The sequence below is a fragment of the Balaenoptera acutorostrata genome, chromosome 7 (genome assembly GCF_949987535.1).
Source record: "Balaenoptera acutorostrata chromosome 7, mBalAcu1.1, whole genome shotgun sequence".
NCBI lineage: Eukaryota > Metazoa > Chordata > Mammalia > Artiodactyla > Balaenopteridae > Balaenoptera > Balaenoptera acutorostrata.
Genome location: NC_080070.1, coordinates 68860284 through 68881390, shown reverse-complemented (window position 1 = coordinate 68881390; position 21107 = coordinate 68860284). Strand labels below are relative to the sequence as shown.

At 35.2% G+C, this 21107-nt stretch overlaps 1 protein-coding gene across 11 annotated transcripts in view; it reads left to right on the top strand.

Annotated features, from left to right (window-relative positions):
• ETV1 (ETS variant transcription factor 1) overlaps nucleotides 1–21107 on the top strand; it is a 95619-nt gene that overhangs the window by 62694 nt on the left and 11818 nt on the right. For all 11 annotated transcript variants that reach the window (XM_007164891.2, XM_007164892.2, XM_007164889.2 and 8 more), the window contains 3 exons: nucleotides 14639–14707; nucleotides 16301–16369; nucleotides 19420–19589. In XM_007164891.2, coding sequence (XP_007164953.1) covers nucleotides 14639–14707; nucleotides 16301–16369; nucleotides 19420–19589 — 308 coding nt within the window. The remainder of the gene's footprint in view (nucleotides 1–14638; nucleotides 14708–16300; nucleotides 16370–19419; nucleotides 19590–21107) is intronic.

Below are 21107 nucleotides of genomic sequence, written 5' to 3'. Positions count from 1 at the left end.
ATTGAGGGCAAAAAAATAGGAACTGGGGCTGTGAGGTTCAATTGCATTATTTGTGGACCATATATAATATGAATTTCAGAGTCAGCCACGGTCTGACCCTCAAAAGCACAGATTCAGTCACTTCTAACCTAAAGAAGGATAGTCCATTCCTTAGCTCAATCTGCTATAATAAAATACCATCAGTGGGAAAGCTGAAGTAACAGACATTTAACTTTCACAGTTCTGCAGGCTGGGAAGTCCAAGATCAAGGTGCCAGAAGATTCATTTCCTGGTGAGGCCTCTTTTCCTGGCTTTGCAGATAGCTACTTACTCACTGTGTCCCCATGCGGCAGAGAGAGGGCTCTGGTCTCTCTTCCTCTTCTGTTATAAGGACACTAATTCCACCATGGGGGCCCTACCCTCATGACCTAGTCTTATTCTAATTACCTCTCAAAGCCCCCGCCCCCCTCCAGATACCATCACTTTTGGCATTAGGGCTTCACAATGAATTATGGGGGACACGATCATTCAGTCTATAACGGTCCAGTATCCTATTTTAAAGGTACATAGGACATCTCTTTTGTAAGTTGCCATAAACCTTGCAAATGACTTGTGGAATATTTGTTTAATATTTGAGAAGCTGTTAATTTATGTTACTTTCTCCCCTGTAAATTATATTTCAGATTGCTAAAGTTGGACAACACCTTTGAATTCTAATTTCCATATTGCCAGTAAGATACACTTCAGTTTTGCTTGAATAGTTAAATAGTAAAGTTGTATCTTCTGGATGGATGTGGTCTAAAGAACTGTAGTTACTGTGTAACCAGGGCAGATGAAAAATTAACCTGTGTGTTTCAAAATATGTTTTACTGGCCACCAAATTGCTGCAATTAAGTTGACGCATCTGTATACGTCATACATTGCCGTCAACAAGTATGATCTCCAGATGTTTTGTTTTATTGTCATTAGTTCTTTCATCCTTGCTGACAGAATATTAAATAACCTTTTTAGGAAATCTAATGTATTTATCACTGAATCATTAAGTTCTTTGTTCACTTATTGATGTTGAACAAGTAGCACATTAGAAAGTACTTTATGTGATTTAAAGACAATGCAAAAAACATTTCATAGTCCATTTGCTCAGCATCTGTGATCCAAAGGCTGTCCTTTAAGAAGGCCTCTAGAGCTCGTTCTTGCTTAATTCAATATAACATAAATGTTGTGAAAATAAAAGAAGCTTTGTAAGTGAAAAGGTAGCATGATTATGCTCTAATAAAGCCTGACATTAATTACGATATGGGAAATGGAAGGTCTATTAGTTATAATTATAATTACAGGAATGCAATTTCAACTGCTGAGTATTTAAGCTAGAAAATTGCAAAATATTATGTTAGTAGAGTAGAAATTTTTATTCAGGAAAAGGGACCCATCTTGGATCAGAAGACACTGAGGAGATAAAAAAAATTGATATTTAGGGCCAATTTGGTGAACCAGTACAGTGTGATCATGATTATGTGATACTAAGTTCTCAACAGTCCGATTGCATCTATTATTGTTGTTTTCCTCCTCTGTTTCTCTAGCCTAATGGTGCTGCATAAAGCAAGACACAGGTTTTTTGTTGGTTGGTTGTTTTTTCTTGAATCCAACCTGATTCCCCTCTTTTGCCCCTATGGCCAAGTGACTACGTAAAAAGCGTTGAATAAGCATTGTGCGCTTCATATGGATGCAGTGCTCCATTTTCATAAAATCGTGGCCATTTTCCCATTTTCATGCTCGCATGTGAGGTTTTGCAGATTCAAAATGCCCAATGAGGTAAATATTTTAGATACTCACAACAACATATTTTATTAGAGTTGTACGTGTTCGTTGATTCGTCTTTTGTTTTGGTTTTGGTTTTGCATAGCTTCGGGTAGTATTTTTAGGAAGGTGGTGGGCACATGAAACTAAAGTTTGACTTAAGAAAATATCAGCACACAATGTTCACGTGCTTTGATTAGTAGGTATTTTCACTCTCAGAAAATTATCTTAAGGAAGGGGAGACGCAGGATGAATGTTTAGTGGGGGGAGGAATATTACAGAGTAATTGAATGGTAATGTAAGTTATGGCTATCAATAACAAATATTATGCAGCCATTAGAAGTCAGGTTTTTAAAAAATATTTAGTGAAATCAGACTATTGAATAAAAAAAATTATAAGTGTAAATCCCGACTCATGCAAAATAAGACTCAGGACAGAAATAATGTGGTTATATATGTGTGGTGCTATTATAGGCAATATTTATTTTGTCTGTAAAGTGCTTTGTCTTTTGATAGTGCTTACGTACTGCTTTCCTAATCAGACAGAGTACGTATTATATTTTAAAGTATCAACCAATTTAGAGTTGAAGAAAAAAAGTGTCCAAATTAATCCCATCAGTCCTATAAGTGAAAAGGGTGCTAAGTTAAGGATGACATAGTTGCATTCATTGCAAACCTGACTTTCTATTCGTTTGTTTCCAGGACTGCCTTAGAGAGGGAAGAGAATAAATGTGCTACTTGGTGGGTTTCAGGTTCATCCCTGCACTGTCCTTGCAGTCCCATCATTTAATGCTATTACGTTCCTTTGCATTTTTGGGGTGTCTTAAAAATCTTAACCTAGGAGTTGATTGGAGGGGGTGATACATTAATAAGGTGTTTTTAACACTCAGCGCCTATTCTATTACTTTAATTAGTTTAAAAGATACCTCCCAGCCCTGTGGTGGAGCAGTTTAAGCTAGGAGCTGGGAAGGAAGAGGGGAAAGAGAACTTTCAGAGACAGAATAAGGTTTCTGAAATAAGAAAAAGGGGGAAAGCGTGTGCTTGGAGCTTCGGGAGAGGAGGAAGTAGTTGTAGAGGGTAGGGGAGAAAGCTGACATCATGTTTTCTGAAGAAAAAGTTTCTGTGTTTTTTAATTGTGTTTTTCAGGGCCATGAGTCCTGGTACTGATGAGGCCTTCTTTCAGTTTGGAGGCATGTCGCATTTATGTGGTAGTAAATGTTAGCATTATTTTCAATTGGGAAATTGATGCAAATAGCTGTTTCATAGAATCATAAATCTTTAAACTCATGAAAGCTCTGGGGTTTCACCTAATTCACATTCCTTCTTTACGCCCTATTGTACAGATAAAATGTCCAAGGCTCATGCAAGTTAACTTACCATCAGTTACACAGGTGTTGTGTGAAACAGCCAAAACCAGAACCAAGGTTTTCTTATTCTTAGTTTAGTGTACAGTCCACAGCCTATCTTTCTATATAATTGTCCAAAATAAAGTACAATATATCTAACAATATATTATTTATCCTTTTCTCTAATTTTTAGAATGAGTATTTGCCTATGTTTTTTAAAAGCTCTATGTGACCCAGGGCAAAGAAAGCATTTGCCTTAAAACTTAAGGTGTGCTTCTCCTAATGTGGGGGTATTTGTTTCACATTAGACAGTCCCCAAATTTTATTCTGTTAGGTGCTCACTGCTGTAAGATAGGAAAATATAAAACTTCAAATGATATTTCAGATTAAAATGCGTTCTATTTCCTTTTAAAAAATACACCATAAACATTATCAAAAATTGAGATTGTCAGAGAAGTAACTTTTCCTAATAGTTCTTCTGGAAAAGGCTGAACAATAATTAGAAGGAAAAGTAGCAAATTGATGGCCTAGCCAGCTCTAAAATTCTTTGATTGATTATATAAACTTTGAGTTTGTCTGAGCCTTCTTTCTTATTGGACTTCACTCTTTGTTAAAACACTTGATAGCTTGACGGCTTAAAATTTAACTGTAAGAGTCATTTTCAAACTTCTGTCAGCTGAATCTATTTTGCAGCAGAAAGCTTATGAAGGACTGCGGTATCTAAAACAGATTCGGGACTTCCCTGGCGGTCCAGTGGTTGGAACTCCACGCTTCCACTGCAGAGGGCGAGGGTTCGATCCCTGGTTGGGGAACTAAGATCCCACATACTGTGTGGCATGGCCAAAAAATTAGAAAACAAAACAAACAAAAGAACATATAAGGAAAGCTTACATTTGGAAAAAGAAGATGGGCTTTTTCTATCTTTCATTTTTAAATCCTAGCAACCCTTCCCAAGTTCTCCATATACTTCATCACCTTAGGAGTTGGATGAAGGCCAACAGACAAACCTTCAAATTTAGAGAGTAATTATCTGTACTTAGCATGTAGAAAAATTATATGTAGGCAGAGAAATGATAAAATAAATGCACAGTACTTAGCTCATGTTAAATATGTTAAAACTAGGAATACACTTAACTTTCATCTGTGAGAGCTGACAAATATATCTGGTACTCACATAGGTCCAAGCTGGCACTGTAGTCATAAGAGTTAAATAGTTTTGCGTTTCTGAAATGGCGAGAGAAGATTTTTATGTTGTAAATGTTATTCTGTGTTTTGCTGTGTTGGTCGGTACTCATCTTAAATAGCAGAGAAAATAGCGAAGTAATTCCTAATGCTGCCCTTAGTGGGTATTGCTTGGGATTCTCCTTGCAGAATTTAGAATATGGTTTTAAGGTTAAAGTTATAGGATGAAATCAGTAGATAACAGAGCAAGAAAAACATAATTGTTTTCTGCAGCCACATAGAAATATGAGTAAATAGTGCTTTATGTGTTTGGAGATGATTTGTCAGGGCCTCAATCAACTGGCTCAACTTGCACAAAATTACAAAAAAACAAAAAACAAATACCAAAAGACACCAAAATTCAGAAGGCAAAATGTACTCAGTAGTTTATTTCTTATCTGTTACTATTATGATTGTTACTGCTACTACTGTAGTAATATCTCATCAATTCTGTCATCAGGATATATTATTTTTTAATGATTTCTTATTATTTACTTTTTAAGAGGAGATATATACTTTAGGGAAACTAACCTCATATATATTTTATAATAAATGTTCTTACATGTTTTCTGAACAATTGAGTTATACATAAGTAAACAACCAAAAATATTGTTCAAGAAGTACAAGGAATGCAGTGATGACAAAAGGAAACTGTTGAAAAATGCTCATTAAAGTTGGATGGAACAGAGAGAATAGAAGTAAAGGCTACTGATATTTATTTTGAACTTCCAGGCTTGCTATAAACTAGCTTCTTCATTTCTGAAATGGAAGGCCCCATGATTGATAATTATAACTTTAATTTTTAAAAATATGAAATAAAAACATTTAGAAATATTAAGCTTTACTTCATCACTTTTACTTACGTATCTTTGAACCACCTTAAAAACTAATTCTTAAAATAATACTGAAATTTTTTAAAGCCAAAAAAAGAGAATGTTATTTAAGAATTAATAATTGAATGTACGTTGACTCTTCAGTGGTCTTTCTCTGTTCCATGTTTTCTCTGGATGATAGATTATAGGATTACTTATCATCTCCCCTCCTGGCTGTGTCAAGTATTTTAATTTTAGTTTAAAGTTAAATATGGTGGTAACTTGATTTATTCTCTTATCATTTTATTAGCCAGATATTAGAAATTGGAAGATAAATATTAAATCATAGCACCATAGTAGAAAATCTTGCACACATTTAAAACCAAAGACCATGAATTTTTCATGTTTCTCCTCATTCCTTCTTCTATAGGCATAGCAAAGATCCTATGAGAAATCAGTTAGAGATATATTCAGGGATTGTTGACCGCAACCAGTTCCCAGTATGGCTTCAGGTCACTGGAAGAGAAAAGTATTTTCTTCCCTCTGGAGTCAGGGACCAAGTTACAGATGGCTGATAAAACCCATTATATGTTTTAACAGTGTTTGGTATTGAACTGACTCTTTACAAATCATTCCTATAATTGCTCAAAAAATAGTTTTCTTCCCTCATAAAAACTCTAGATATTTTTAAGCATTACCATCTTTAGTAATTTCCAGCACAGCGATGATTATGGTTCCATGAACTTTGGCTTTTTGTACCTGATATTTAACACTCCCAAAGGCCAAGCCTTGGCCCTACTCCATTACTAAGCGTCATTTTTGCTTATGGCCACATTTTCTCCTAAAACATGGCAGCTGATTTTTTTTCCCTCCTTACTTTGAAACCATTGCTCCAAGAATTTCAAGTGGAGAATCACTTGGGAATTTAAAGGAATGAGCTATTGATCCTTCAGAAAAAATTAACATCTTACCTGTTTCTCTAGCATCCAAATATAATTTTCTTTTTCTCAGTGTGTGATTTGTGGGCTAGTAGATCACTTAATCTCTGATTTTTAGGTGCTTAAATTGTGAAAAGTGACGGTGATGCCTTCCTAATTGATTTTGTTATTATAATAGAGCTCACAATTTGACTTTGCTTTTTATTGCTTAGCAGATCTCACATGAGTTTTCCTCATTCAGTTCTGGGCTAAAATAGCAAATCTCCCCAAACAGTACTTTGGTCCACTATATCAGTTTTTCTAAGAAATACTTCAGTATGCTCTAAATCTACAGTTACAGTAAGTGGCATTGGCTAGTGATTTGATTTGAGAATTGAGACTATGGTCTGGATGTACTCTTTATGCATTAACACAGGTCAAACGGACAGGGACTGTATTTTAAGTCAGTAATGGAAGGCTGAAGGCTGTCTTAAACCAATCATATCAGTTTTACCCATGACTGATTGATCCCTAGGGGCAGAGCCCTGTAAGCATTTCTCTTACATGAATGGACTCTGTAGAGCCTGGAGTTTCATTCATAAAATGGAGACTGAAAGGAAACACACACACACACACACACACACTCACACACACACTCTTACTCTCTGGAATGTCCATTTATACAGAGCTGAAGGGTATAGTGTTCCATCAGCTGCTGCTTTTGCCGGTTGACTGGAAGTAATGATTAATGCTCATTGGTCCTGCCTGCATGTAACCTGACACTATTTATGGCCTTGCAGTGTTCCTAATGTATAGTGAATGAGAAGACAACATTCTCAAATCAGAAACATAAACAGGAACTGGTGGGTCTGAATTCCATTCAAATATGTCATTTCAGCCACACAGTGTTTGTCTAACTTGGATTTTACAGGCAGGAAAGGGGGAAGGGAGGGATAATCTGCTTGTGAGTTGAACGAGCATGAAAAAAGGGAATTAGAACGGGGAGGGGGGTGTACTTTTTTAGTGTGGGATTTTTAGTTTCTTTTTAAAGAAAACAACCAGGATGCTTAGGCCCAGAACTGCTTATTGTGAGTGGGTGAGATGAGCATACAACTGTTTTCATATGTGCAACTAAGATTTGCAATTAAATGAGACAGTTTAAGGATGCGCATTTGGATTGCTCCCTCTGTGTGTGTGTTTCATAAATGTGAACAAGAGAGGGAAGATAAATATTTATTTTTTACAAGTATATATCTGAGTATATATGTTTAGGTTTAGAATATTGTTATAGAATATTTTACACTTAAAGGATCTCTATACTTAAGTGACAACTATTTAATAGTTTAGAGAAAAGGGAGACTTTTTATTTCATAAAATATTTTTACCTAACATAGGCATAACTTAATTGAAATCTTTTCAAGGAATTTTTTTCAGATTAAATAGATTATTGTTTTTATCATGTGTGTACATGTGTATAAATTTTCTATTTAATTGCTTCTAATACACTCTTGAAAATTTTACAAAGATAGCTACTCAAAAACACATGTGAAAAACAAAACAAGGCAAAACTGAAAGAATGACACGCGTAAGTCATTATGATTTATTTACTATTCTCTTAAGTTTAGAAAAGTATCTTTGAACATTCCATTCTGCTAACCCTTCTTTTCAGTGTGTGGGCCCTCACAGTTCACTGTTTTCATCCACATGTTTTTGTTATTCTTAGCATTAAAAAATAAAACCACCCACTTGGTATGACACTGGAAACATTATACTGAATCCTGGACCTGTTACCTCTTTACTACTAATGTCATTTTGAGCATGTTTTGTTACCTCTTTTGTCCTCAGTTTCCTCATTCATGGAAAGGGGAAAATAATTCCTATACCTTTTATGTTTTTGTAAGGATTAAATATGACTATGTTTGTAAAATTGCTAATATAGTGTTAGGGGTCCAGGCAATTAGAATAAGGATTTCTGTTGATATGATTTTATCTTAACTTCTAGAGATTTCCTCAGACTGTTGCTAGTTCTTGAATGAGGTGCCACTATTATTTCTAATATTTATAAATACACTTTGGTGCTAAAGGATAAGACAAAATAAGAGAGATATTCTTATGTTAAAACAATCATATTGTGCATGGCCAACAAGATAGTGTACAATTATGCTGTTTCTGACGTAGTGAAACAATCATACTGAACTTACTGCTAGTGTTATTCATGTTCCAAGCAAGTAGACTAAATCATCTGAATATTGAGGTGATCCAAGGAGAAATGAGTGAGAGGACAAAGCAATTCATGATGTATTTGTTTCAAATTGTGTAGGTTCCAGAAAGGGAACAATTCAGTTTTGAAGCTCATCATGAAAAATTCCCCCACTTCAGAATTTTTTTTGTGGCCCGTTTTGGCAACTAATGGCATCTTTTCTCATATATTTTTTTAAACTTCCGTTAATTGTCAGAGTGCAATAATATCTAATAAGTAGTCAAAGTTAAAATTGTGCTTATTTTGTGCAATTGTGTTTCCTATCATTTCAACTTTATTTTCAACTCTAGCTTACTGAAACCTTCACAGGCTTGTAAAACTTGTAAAACTGTGAGCCAACTAGATCATAATAAGCTAATCCTCTTTGAATGTGGTGGTTATTTGTGTAGGATACTGTCCCCTGCAAAAAAAAAAAAGCAAAAAAACCCAGATGCTTACAAGAGAAGTTTGTGGTTTCTTAGGTAAAATTCTATGCTGTTATTTTAGGTTATGTAGCCTTTAAGTTTTAAAAGCATCTGAATGCAGATAACTGTGTTACTTTTTTTTTCTTTTTTAAGGTTTTGCAAGCACTATTCTAGGCATACAAAGCCTGACATTCTCTTTCTGTCCTCAAAGTCTGTCAACAGTAGATTCAGTACATCTGACCTGTGGCAAAAGAAATATCTCTGCAGATTTTACATTACTTATATTCACAGTTTACTAAAAATCCTAATGACAGAGCTCCCATCTAAGTGTGAATGAAGTAATACCAAATGCATCACTCTCTTAAGATTTCAGCCACCTCCAACTTTTCTGCCTTCTTCACATGAGTTTCAGTGACTAAGTTGTTATATTCACATAGAGCTTTTGTGACTGATAACGGGTAGATCTTATAAAACTTGACTTAAAAGCCATCACACTTGAATTCAGACATATTAATACCGGGCCTTATTTTTTAGAGTTAATTACTTTCAGGTTTGTTCTATAAATAGATTTGGGTGTAAAAAAAAATCCTCAGGTTAGCATTCTTTTTAGAACACTTTATAAAATATATTTTCTTGATTAGCTACACGAAATCTCTTCACGTGGCAAGTGGAAATGCAGAGTACAAGGATGTTACACTAGTATGTATGTGAAGACCTGTGCATTTAAATACATCTTTATGAAGCTCATTTATTTATGCACTCTGGAAAACCTTTGGATTTTAAACATTAAACTGAGTTTGCCAGGAAATGAGAAGAAACAACAAACTTAAGTTTAAGAAAGACAAAACTTAGGCAAGATCTGTCATAATGCTCTTCTTTCTTGAATGAGATTGATTCCTTTAGTTCTTGGTACAGCTCAATATTTGTTTAGATGATAAATAAATATCTTTGAAAACTTGTTTACACTCCTGTGTTTACATTGAAATACACACACACACAAACATATTTCTCACCAAGTACCTGTTAATTTCAGATATATGTTGACACACACATTTTGGCCCTGGAGTTTTAATTTCCACCATCATCATTATACCATAAACAAGTTTAGGTGGACTTGATCTTGTTACATCACCTCCTCAAGGAGTTAGTTAAGTGTGTAATCAATCCATCTCTGCAGTGCACACTCACATGAAAGCAAAATCACATTAAAATACAACATCGAACTTACTTCTATTTTACTGGGATTTCTCATTTACTCTCAGAGATTTGAATGCTTAATTAAGTTATCAGACTGATTGTTTCTCCAGGAATTTAACTAGAAGCATCAAATGAAAGCAAAGGTGCTTTTCCCCCTTATTTAGAGTTTACAATCTGAAGTGTTTTCAGCTTTGTACACTATTTGATAACAAACAATTTCAGCAAATTATAGGGATGTCTCATACAACTGTGGCAAATAGATTCTCTCTGATCCGGCCTGTTACAGCTCCTAGAAACTGTAGGCAGACCATGCCCTGAAGAAGAAACTTCATCCTGTACTATGGGGTAACGCATATGCAAATCAGAAAAGTGCCTAGCAAATTCAAAACTGCACTTTGTGGGCAGACCTTTGGTAAAGCTTCCCAAATCAGTATTATGTTTCCCAATACAGTTTTAAAATGCAAGTCAAGAAACAGCTTTTTAGTTTCATACTTGCTTATCTTAATTTAAAGGAAATTTTAACTGCGTTACTAAAGGTGAAGACTAATCAAATCAGGTAGTTTAGTGTGTTAGTTTACTTCTTCTTAACTTCCGCCACAGTGACTATGGCTAGCGCATTAAAATGACAACAGTGTTTTGCTGCTTTGAATTTTTGCAGCATATTAGATCAGCTTTCATCACCATGAACTCATCTGTGACAAATTATAGGCAGTTTAGTTTCTGCAAGCTGATTTGGCCCCGTCCTAAGGTCATGCTGAAGAGCTCTTTGATCCATAAGTTTCCAAATAATAAAAAAAAATCCTTTACCCTAAATTAAATGTACATAATTCAATTTACAGATTGAATTTAAAACTTTTTAGACTAAAGCCATTTAGCATCAAATATCAGGGAGTAATACTGTAAAAAGAAGCTCAAAAGAGGTACCTCCAAATATTTTGAAAATATTATGGAGCTTCTCACTTAAACCTTATAAATCATAAATTTATAATGAATTTAAAATCAATATATTTTAAATATCATAGGTTAATAGATTTATGAAGAATACTACTGAATAAGTACACGAATAAGCAATGTCAACCATCTCAATAGATACATGATTTAAGAATAGCAAATTAAGTTACAAAAATAATTTTGATATGTAATTATTTCTAGTTTTAAGTACGGTGATTCACACAGTTTAAATACTTGTGAGGTTCACTTAAAAATAGATTCTGTTAATAATAAGTACCTTATATTGAATCCTTAGTGTTAGCAGAAAGTGGGCAGAATGTTGCCCGTGGCTTACTCCATACGGTCTTCCAAAAACCCTTTGAAGGAAATCACTGTTATTCCCATTTTACAGATGTGGAGGTTGAGAGTTAAGAGGTGTTAAATAACTAACAAAATGTTATACTCCCATAAAATATCAGAACTGAGATTCAAAACCAGGTCTCTTAGATGACAGGGTGAATGTTTGTAATCACTGCTGTACTAATGATCCTAAGATTATAATTATGGATGCATATTAAGACAGTGTAAATATGCTGTCATCTTAACGTTTGTGAATAGGATAAACTGCAGCTTATTATTGTCACTGAATTATGTAAGTTTTATTTCATGGATAAACATAAACGAATACGTATGAAATGCCTCCGTTCCCTGCTACAAAACATTTCCCTTTGAAGTCGCCACTTAGCTAGTTTGGATCTGAGTTGAGCATTTAGCAAAAGTTAAAATGTAATGCCAAACTTCATTGGTTGGATTTTTTATTAGATAAGGTAGAAATGAAAGCAGCAGGCAATTTAATTAGCAGTAATTTTTCTGGGCAAGTCATTACTTTGATGAACTTCAGAGCAATGTTTATGGCTCCTAATTAACCATGTTAGTCATTTGATTGAATAATCACTTTGGAAATGTTTCTACAATTTGATTAGAGTCTGACCCACTCTGATGGTCATAAATTAACTGATATCGCTTTAGGATAACATGACTTTAGTTACTTTAGGGGAATAAACTTCTCCTAGCCATATTTTTTTCAGGCTTCTCTGGACCATATAGAGGACACCGATTTTAAAGATAGACTGGACTTAAACAATGCTGGCCAAGTGTCTCAATTTCAAGAGCTAGATGTTAATTTTATTTACTCTGGGGTGTAATAAATAGTATTAAGAACTGGCATAATCATAAATATATTCTCATGTATGCATTTTTTTCTAAATTGCTGTTCAGTGCTTTTTTGTTTAGAACTCAGACCACAAGTTGAGCCTTTGGAAATGTAATGGAGGTTCCGGCATTAGCCATATTTTATGTCATGAATTTATGATGAATTTTAAATCAGGATACTTTAAATATCATAGAATAATAAGTAGAATTTATGAAGAATATTACAGAGTAAGTACAACAAAACCCAATAAATCAGCTAGTTCAATAGATGAGTATTAGTGAAATTATCCATCGAATCCTATCTTTGATGTCAAATGTCTAGTTTTCCAGGATTATGATTATTTCGTATGATGTTAGGGCACTTTTATAAGCCGACCCTTCAACTTTGAATAGTGGGTTTCTCAGAAACGCTTGCATTTTCTTTCTTCCGCTTTTTCTCCCCCTTTGGGGAGGAAACTACATTTAGTCACACTTAATATATAATAGAGTTTAACCTATACATTTCCTAGCTGCCTCCAGAGCCAGCCAGCTGTTTTTACAGCCACACTCCAGCTGGGCAGCAGTCAGTAAAAGTATTTTGTGGCAGGGTGTCAACATTGGTACAACAAAATGCTTGCCTCTAAGCAGCTGGGGAGCTGATGGCAGAGTCATTAACACTCTCCCTTCCAGGCCCAGCTGCATGAGGGAACTTATGCCTTGGTGATAAATCAAAATAACATTAAAAATTAACTTGAAGTACCATTGGTTAAAGAGTTGGGATAAAATGCATTGCTAATCATTTGGTAACCCAGAAGATCAACTCCACTGCAACCCTATTGTAAGCACTGATATCAGAAAGCGAGGTTTAACCCTGTAGGGTCAGAATTATATACTACATAATACTTTATATAAAGAAGGCGCAGTGTAATAAAGTGTTTGAAAATGAGTTTTACACTATTTTCGGCTTGTAAGCTATTGATTGCTACATACTTTTCAATATTACTGCTATTAGGGATCGCCATTAAGCTATTTTTGACTAAAACCACATAAGATAAGCTTTTTTCTGTGAAATAATATCTCATATTTTGGTTGATATTTATTACTAGAAAAAATTTTAGAACATCAGGTAGACTTCAAAAATGGAACATTCCAGGCCAAGAAAGAATGACATCTGGGCTAAATAGTGCTCATTATCTATTACAGCATGAAAGTCTATAGATGGATAGTTAAAGAGAGATAAGGGCCTTTGGATTCCCATTCATTTAAATGTTATTACTTGTTCAGAAGTTAAGTGCTTACTACAAGTGGTGGAAAGGAAGATATATTCTTATATTAAATAGCACACTTGTCATATATATTTTATACATTTATTTTTGTACACGTTGTTTTAAAAACTTAAGTAATACATACAGAAGATAGCATCAACTTAATCACATGTGTGTATATTCCTGTGGAACCTGTATATGTTGTATGTAGGGTTGGGCCCAGGTTTTTGGTACCTAAAACTTATAAAATTTGGAGAACCCTCTGAAAGAAAAAGAAAATGAAATGACATATACAAAATTAGGCATAGGATTTCAGTAGGGCTCTTGCAAGTAGAGGGTCTTGAGGTTGAAACTTCACTGTCTTCACCATGAATAGACCTCTGGTTATGTGAGTGAACTTCTATATTCAGAGTTAAATAACTAGGGACGATAATAGACTCAGATAACATCTCACCCAACCCTTTGTTTTATATAAACTTAGACACAAAATGGCTTATCTAAAGTCATGTAGCTTTATTAGTAGTAAATGAAGGACTTGAATTTTAATCTTTTGTCTCTTAATCTATATATCTTTCCTTTTCTCCATATTTAAAGCTACTAAACACATTAGATACACAGCCATCACTATGACTCAAGTTTAACCATTAACCAAGTTTATTTCCTCAGGGATGAGTTAACTTGGTCACACAGGCAAGGCCTCACTCTTAAGGTAACAATGGTGTTTGCTATGAAGTTGTTGGCTTTCTCTTTTATAGCCTCACTGGTTTTGAATCTGACCTGTGGGCTTAACAAAATGAGAAGCCAGTCATGTTTCTATCTGAAGAAAAAATAGCAGTCACCTTAATAGGCTGGAGTAATTTTAAGAGATATAACAATTTCGTCTTCTCATAATAATTTCTAGCCAGTGTTCATGAAATAAACTATGAATGAGTCTTTTATTGATCTTTGCTTTGGAGGACATTGAGTATACAAAGTTATTCCATACATGTCCTGAAATATTTTTTAACTCATGACACTGTTTGAGGACACAATCACATTTATGCAGGGTTGCTGGTAGAGCCACCTTTACTTTAGTAAGGTTGGTGTGGGTAAAACTTTGAATTCACCTGCCTGTTCAGGAGAAACAGTATTCACCATGATATGCTTCTCATCCTTACGTTTCTTGTGTGGGCCCTGCCTGAAATGTTAACTATGTGTTGACAAGTTCCTCTCAAGAGACTCGTGTCAGTTTCTGTTACTTTCCTTTCTGCACTCTGTCCACTGATAACAGCACATTTTCAGCTCCAGACATCTTTGACCGATGTTGTTTCCTCTTGCAGAAGTGCCTAGCTGCCACTCCATTTATATGAGGCAAGAAGGCTTCCTGGCTCATCCCAGCAGAACAGAAGTTAAGTTTTCCACTATTGAAATTCTTGTAAATACCTGTCAACAGAATTGGACATCCTAAGGATGCTGTCAGATTATCATTATATTACATGGGAAAAATCACTTATGTCCACTAAACCATTATTTTAAAACTTTTCTTTTTAAAGTAAAAGGAAGATTTTTCAGGTCATGATCTCTTATATTTGGTTGTTAGCATGAGTCATGTGCATATAAACAGCTGAAAAGTGGACTTCTCTGTTCTTTTTTGCCAAGAACTACATCCTTTTGAAAGAGAACATGTGCTTTTATAAGATCACCTTACCTTACTGCTTTCTACTGAAATGTATCTTTGAGGAATTTTCAGTTTTGCTTTAGAGACCTAAGTCATTGTTTTGAAATAAAGCACCGTTGATTTAAATACATTCACCTTTAAATATCCTAGATTTTACATTTTGGGACAAGTAATTGTTAAGAATGGACTTTCACATAAGAGACTTAGAAAAGGAGTTTCTGTTGTGGATGTATTATGGTAACCGTGGGGGGAAAGTTTTGTTCTAATGGGCATGATACCTGCAAAGTAATGAATGAAAATGATTTTATCTCGGTAGACTCCCCTTTAAAGTATTTCTGGAATTATGCGCATGGTCCTTGATGTCAACACTATGTATCTTCAGTGAATGACTTATATCCATCCTTCTAGGTTGAGTCCAATATTGGTTGTTTTGTTTAAATAACATTAATAGAAGTAAATCCCCATGTTTAAAGGATAGTATTATGAGATGGTAAATCCAGAAAATAGGAGACCAAAAATTTTGCACAAATGCAATGTAATTATTTTTGCTATTTTTAGTATTATGTACCTACCACAGAGACCAATACTTTCGAGAAAAAGAACTGTGACTAAACTATGGGAAATTTCTTCCTGGTGATGAAAGATAACAGCAATTAAATGAAGGTCCCACAGTCAAGGATATTTGGGGGAGAAAATGATTGTGAAAAGCTGTCAATTTATTTTGCATTTTTCCTATGGACTTAGTTATGTTACAGCAAAAAAGGAAAGTTTTTTTTTTACTGCCTTGGCTATTGAAGATGAAAACATGAGAAGGTTAACCTGGCTAAATATTTCTCCAAAGAAGTAAGGGGGTAAACCGTACCTGTTTCAGTTCATCAGGGTCATAATGCAAGGTACATGGCAGTAATTCACTCTGATTTCCCTCTCATCTGGTTGAATAACAAAATTTGGAAGAAAATGGAAAAGGAAATGATTCGTTATACATCCCAGGTTTGCCAGTGTTTACGTAAGCTCTATGCTTCTGTTAGTAATAATACAAATTGCTAACTCTCATGTATTACCATGTGCTAGGCAGTGTTCTAAAGTTGCATATATTAAATCATTTAATCCTCACAACAACCCTATAAGGTAGATGCTTTATTATCATTCCCATTTTATAGATGAGGAGACTGAGGCACAGAGGTTAAATAATGTGTCCAAGGTCACGGAGTGGAAAAGTAGAAGAGTCCTTTTCTACCTCCATTTTTGCGTTAATGGTTATATTTTGATTTATTTGTGAGTGTTATTTCTGTCATGAATAAATGTATTTCATTTACCCCCACAGGCTGCATGTTTGAAAAGGGCCCCAGGCAGTTTTATGATGACACCTGTGTTGTCCCAGAGAAATTCGATGGTAGGTTTTTCATTGTGTATCAAGTTTTGATTTCTGTAAGAGGGCGTGGAGAGATCACCTTCGCCTCTCCTGAAAGCAGTCAACATCGCTACTTAATGATTTTTCTGCCCATCACTTACGATGCACTCAAGTCTCACTAAACTTTGCCTCTTATAAATTCCCTTTCCTTTGCCCATTAAGAAGCTTTTTTCTTTTGTCCTATGAGAGATCCCATTTTTAGAGTTAGACAGAGTATCATTCTTGCTGAGCTTTATGTAGAATAAGAGGGCCCTTTCCATTGCCCGGCTGAGAACATGCAGCTTGTTGCTTGAGATTTATTGAAAGCTGATCCCATAATTAACAAAGCAGAGGAGAAAGCATGCTACTCTGGATGCATGGATGACTAATGCAGGCTCTTGCCTTTTATTGTTCATGAAAAGATGCATTATGGAACACAGGAACAATACAGCTGCCCATTTAGTTAGTGATTGTGAGTCCTCCTTTTTTTGTTTTTTCCCTGGGAAGATGTTCATTACTAATGTGACATTACTTTGTAATTGCTTCAGATGGAGTTAGGAAAGCATCACCATTTTAATATCACTTGCTGTGGCAATGAAAATGAAAATATCACCCCACACACACACGTTAGAAAGGGGTGTCAAGTTAGAATCTTCTTTTCTTAACAAACGTGGCAGCAGTCAGCATCTACATAGAGGTTTGGGTAAAAAGTGAACAGTTGATTGACTTAGTGGTTCTTCAGAGTGGTCTCCATATTTCCTGCTTTGATTGTTTAACAGGAAACGAGCAGGGGCCCTCTGATTAGCTGATTGCACAAACTTTGGGGATCATGGCTGTAATGACCTGGTAGCTCTCAGGAGTTTTTAATTGTCATTATTTAAACAGCAAAATGTATGTGCAGATTGCTCCTCAGTCTCTAATTAGTTGCTTGAAGTCTACTGTGTTCCCCAGGCTTTCGCTACAGGTAGGCTTTTCAGAAGGGGTGATATAAGTCTTGGGAAGATCTGTTTCCTTAGCCTCCCTTTAAATTGCTAAATTCATGCCAAGGTCACAGGGTTAAACTCCAATACAGATCACTTTTTCAGCCTTACTCTATAATAGATGTTAGTTTTAACCTTTGAGTTTCAGAGGTGTGATCTATGTTATTTTATTCAGCATCATTCGCAGAGCATCAAAATCCTTAAAATCCAGCTTTTTCTCTTGAGATAAAGCATAAAGTCTACTTTTTGGCATGACCTTCATCAGTTTCTTTCATTCTTAGTGAGCTTAACATTTTAAGAAATCTCAATAATTAGTATGGGCATGTAAGGAAGGAAAATAGCTCAAAACTGTAGACAGGATTATGATATAATCTAACAGGGCAAAGTTGAAGTCACTTACATGTTTGAGGAAGCTGACTGTCTTGATTATTTTTTCCCTTTGGCTTTTAAATACTCTTCAATTTTATACTAAGAAAATATTTTGGGGAAGATAGTATTGGGCTTACATTTTATAAGGAATAGAGAACAAGAAGAAAGAAGAACAAAGGGTTATTTTTTCATTGTACAAGGCCAGTATGATCAGTCACATTTATAGGCAGAAGCAATCTAAAGGTTAGAAAATCTGACAGTGTTTCACTCTATCTGCATAATTGCTCAGTTACCCCCATGAAAATTTCTAAATCTCAGAAGGAAAAACTGAGATAAATAAACCTGTCATTGAAATCAGTATGAAGAGACACTTCTATATTTTATAGCTTAGACCAAAACAACATAACGATTTTTAGCAGCTGTTGAGTGAATAATTTTATTTTGGTTTAGGTTTTTAAAGTGTTCTTTCTGTAATTATTTTAAGAGGTGTATTTCTGTCTCTTGACCAAAGGAAATTTTTAAAAAGCTTGTGATTTGGTCTGGTTTGTAATTCACACTTAATGTCAGAAAATCGGCTCGAATATATTCCGTCTGAATTGTTTCTTTAGTGAAGGAGAGAAATTCATGCATTAACAGTGATATGCTTGTAGAGCCCTAGACATTCAATCCCCAATGTGACTAATTCCACATATTTTTGAGACAGTTTGCTGGAGATAGAAGTAAATAATCAGTAGTCATGAAACTGAGTTGTGGGGTTTTTTTTGGTTTGTTTGTTTTTTGGTAAAATCAAAATATCTGGCCAGATACTCCAAAGAATTGGAAACTAACACCTTTGCTACTGTAATCTATTTAATAGAGTTTTTTACACTTTGTATGAATAACAAATAAATGTAGCACAAACAAACCTTTCTTGTTTAAAAATATAGATAACAGAAAACTCTGGTGTATTCTTTTTTGTGTGTGTATATACATTATAAAATTGGACTTTTAGAAAAAGAATAGCAAGCTAAACTCAAATAAGTGCAATACAAACAAGAGAAAAGGAAAAATGAGAGAATTTTCATTTGCTGCCAGTTGAGAAAGCAGAGTGCCAGTGAAGGTGTGGAAGAAAGATGGTATACCGGTAATCCAGTATGCCCTGAATTACCCATGACATTGTCCTAGTTTTTACGTAACTCACAGAGTCTAAGATGCTGTTAACTTTGCTTTGAAGTATTTGCATTAAAATTTTCACTAGTTTGTCATGTGCAGGTCAATGAGGTATTTACAAATTGCAAAATTTAATTTGTGCAAATAAAATGCACAGAGCTTAAAATTGATTACTCCCTCTGCATTGTTACTTAGAGCAGTAAGTAATGGCATTAACAATGAAGGAAAGAAGTATGATCGGATACTATAGTTTTTAAAATAGTATCTAAAGAAAAAAAAGTTGTACAGCATTTTTATAAGTAAATGACATCCATGGATTTATTCTGCCCTTTGTGCATTTATAGTAACCTTTATATATACAGTTGTGTGTAAATTTGTAGATTCCTGGGTTATATTCACGCTTTTACCTATTTTAAATCCCTATTTAATGGTAACAGTATATTTCATAGAAACCCTTAAATTGGTTGTGGTGTAACCATTTTAGTGATTGGTTTAATATAAATTTTATGTAAATATCATTGCTAATCATAGAAACTTAAAATATTTTTAATTTAGGAGATATAAAACAAGAGCCAGGAATGTATCGGGAAGGACCCACGTACCAGCGGCGGGGATCACTTCAGCTCTGGCAGTTTTTGGTAGCTCTTCTGGACGACCCTTCAAATTCCCATTTCATTGCCTGGACTGGGAGAGGCATGGAATTTAAATTGATTGAGCCTGAAGAGGTGAGTTTAGTAGATTCTAGTTAGGAAGATCAGATATGTTCTAATATAAAGAAACATATACTTGATTAATATGCCAAAAAAGTATTTTTTAATTTTAAAACTATAGGGAAACATTTTGAATTAAAAGGTGGGCCAAAAAAAAAAAAATAAGCAGGGATATATTTAAAACAAGACATGAATATGTTGCAGGCTTTTCCCAGTTGAATACCATCCTACAGGAATTGAAGGAAATCAACCAGATTATTAGCATCATCCTTTATTCAAGAGAGCAGGGCTTGGGAAGTCTCTAAAGGTGCATCTAAGTTGGGCATGTTTGATGGTCTTTGAGGAAGAGAGGAGATGTCTATCAAAGTTCAACTAGTTTTGGGTATGGAGGAATTGTTCTTGAGAATTAGCAGTTATTATTTGGACAATCTTGATTTTTGTCAAGAGGGTTAGAGAGGAACATTTAGAGAACAAAGTCATGTGTAAGAGGGTGTAGGGGAGACACAGCTGTGGGCAATAAAGGCACACAAGGGCCACAGTGGGAAATTCTCACTCCTTAAGTGTTTCTTAGGAGACACAGACCTGTACGACCATTGTTTTCCTTTGATTATTGGTGACATCTGTTTTGAATCAGCTGGGCTGTGTACGCTCCTTTGGAAGGTAGGAATAAAGTTTAAAATGTCAGCATAATACCAAAGAAGACTGGATAGAGATAATACAGGTAAATGGAACACCTTTCATTCTGTTCAGCTGTCTTACTTCCTCCAACGCTCCCCCATGCACATACCAATGGAGTGTTTTCCTGAAAAACCTCTCAGTTCAACTTTTATTCTTCCCAGGGCTAACTTTAGGCTTAAGCCTACTATTTTTTTTTGGGTTGCGGCCCATGGGATCTTTGTTGAGGCATGGAGGATCTTTTCATTACGGGGCGGTCTCTTCGTTGCCGTGCTCGGGCTTCTCTCTAGTTGTGGCATGCAGGTTTTCTCTCTCTCGTTGAGGTGCGTGAGCTCAGTAGTTGTGGCACACGGGCTTAGTTGCCCCACGGCATGTGGGATCTTAGTTCCCCAACCAGGGATCGAACCCGCGTCCCCTTCATTGGCAGGCAGATTCCTTACCACTGGACCACCGGGGAAGTCCCAAGCCTACTATTATTATTACAACATAACCTACTGAATAGCATTTTGGACCTCAAAAGAAAGGTGACTTTTATATGAAATGTTTGTGTCTTATTAAAGATGCTTTCTCTGCTACTGTTAAAATTGACTTCAGTTTACGTTAGCTGAGAAGGCGATGGAAGACTTTTAGCTAACATGCCTATGACTGATCATATTGGCTATAGGATCTGAACATCTCAGAAAAGTCAAAAAATTCAGAGAGATATCCAGCTATTTTTTAACTCAAAGTGATTAGTTTCACGTAGACTAGACATCTACAAGCTAGACTAGGCTAATGGGCCTATACATCTTGCATTTTCTGCTCTATGAGACCATGTATTTAATCATAATCAGATAACGTGTCCTAATTTGATATCCA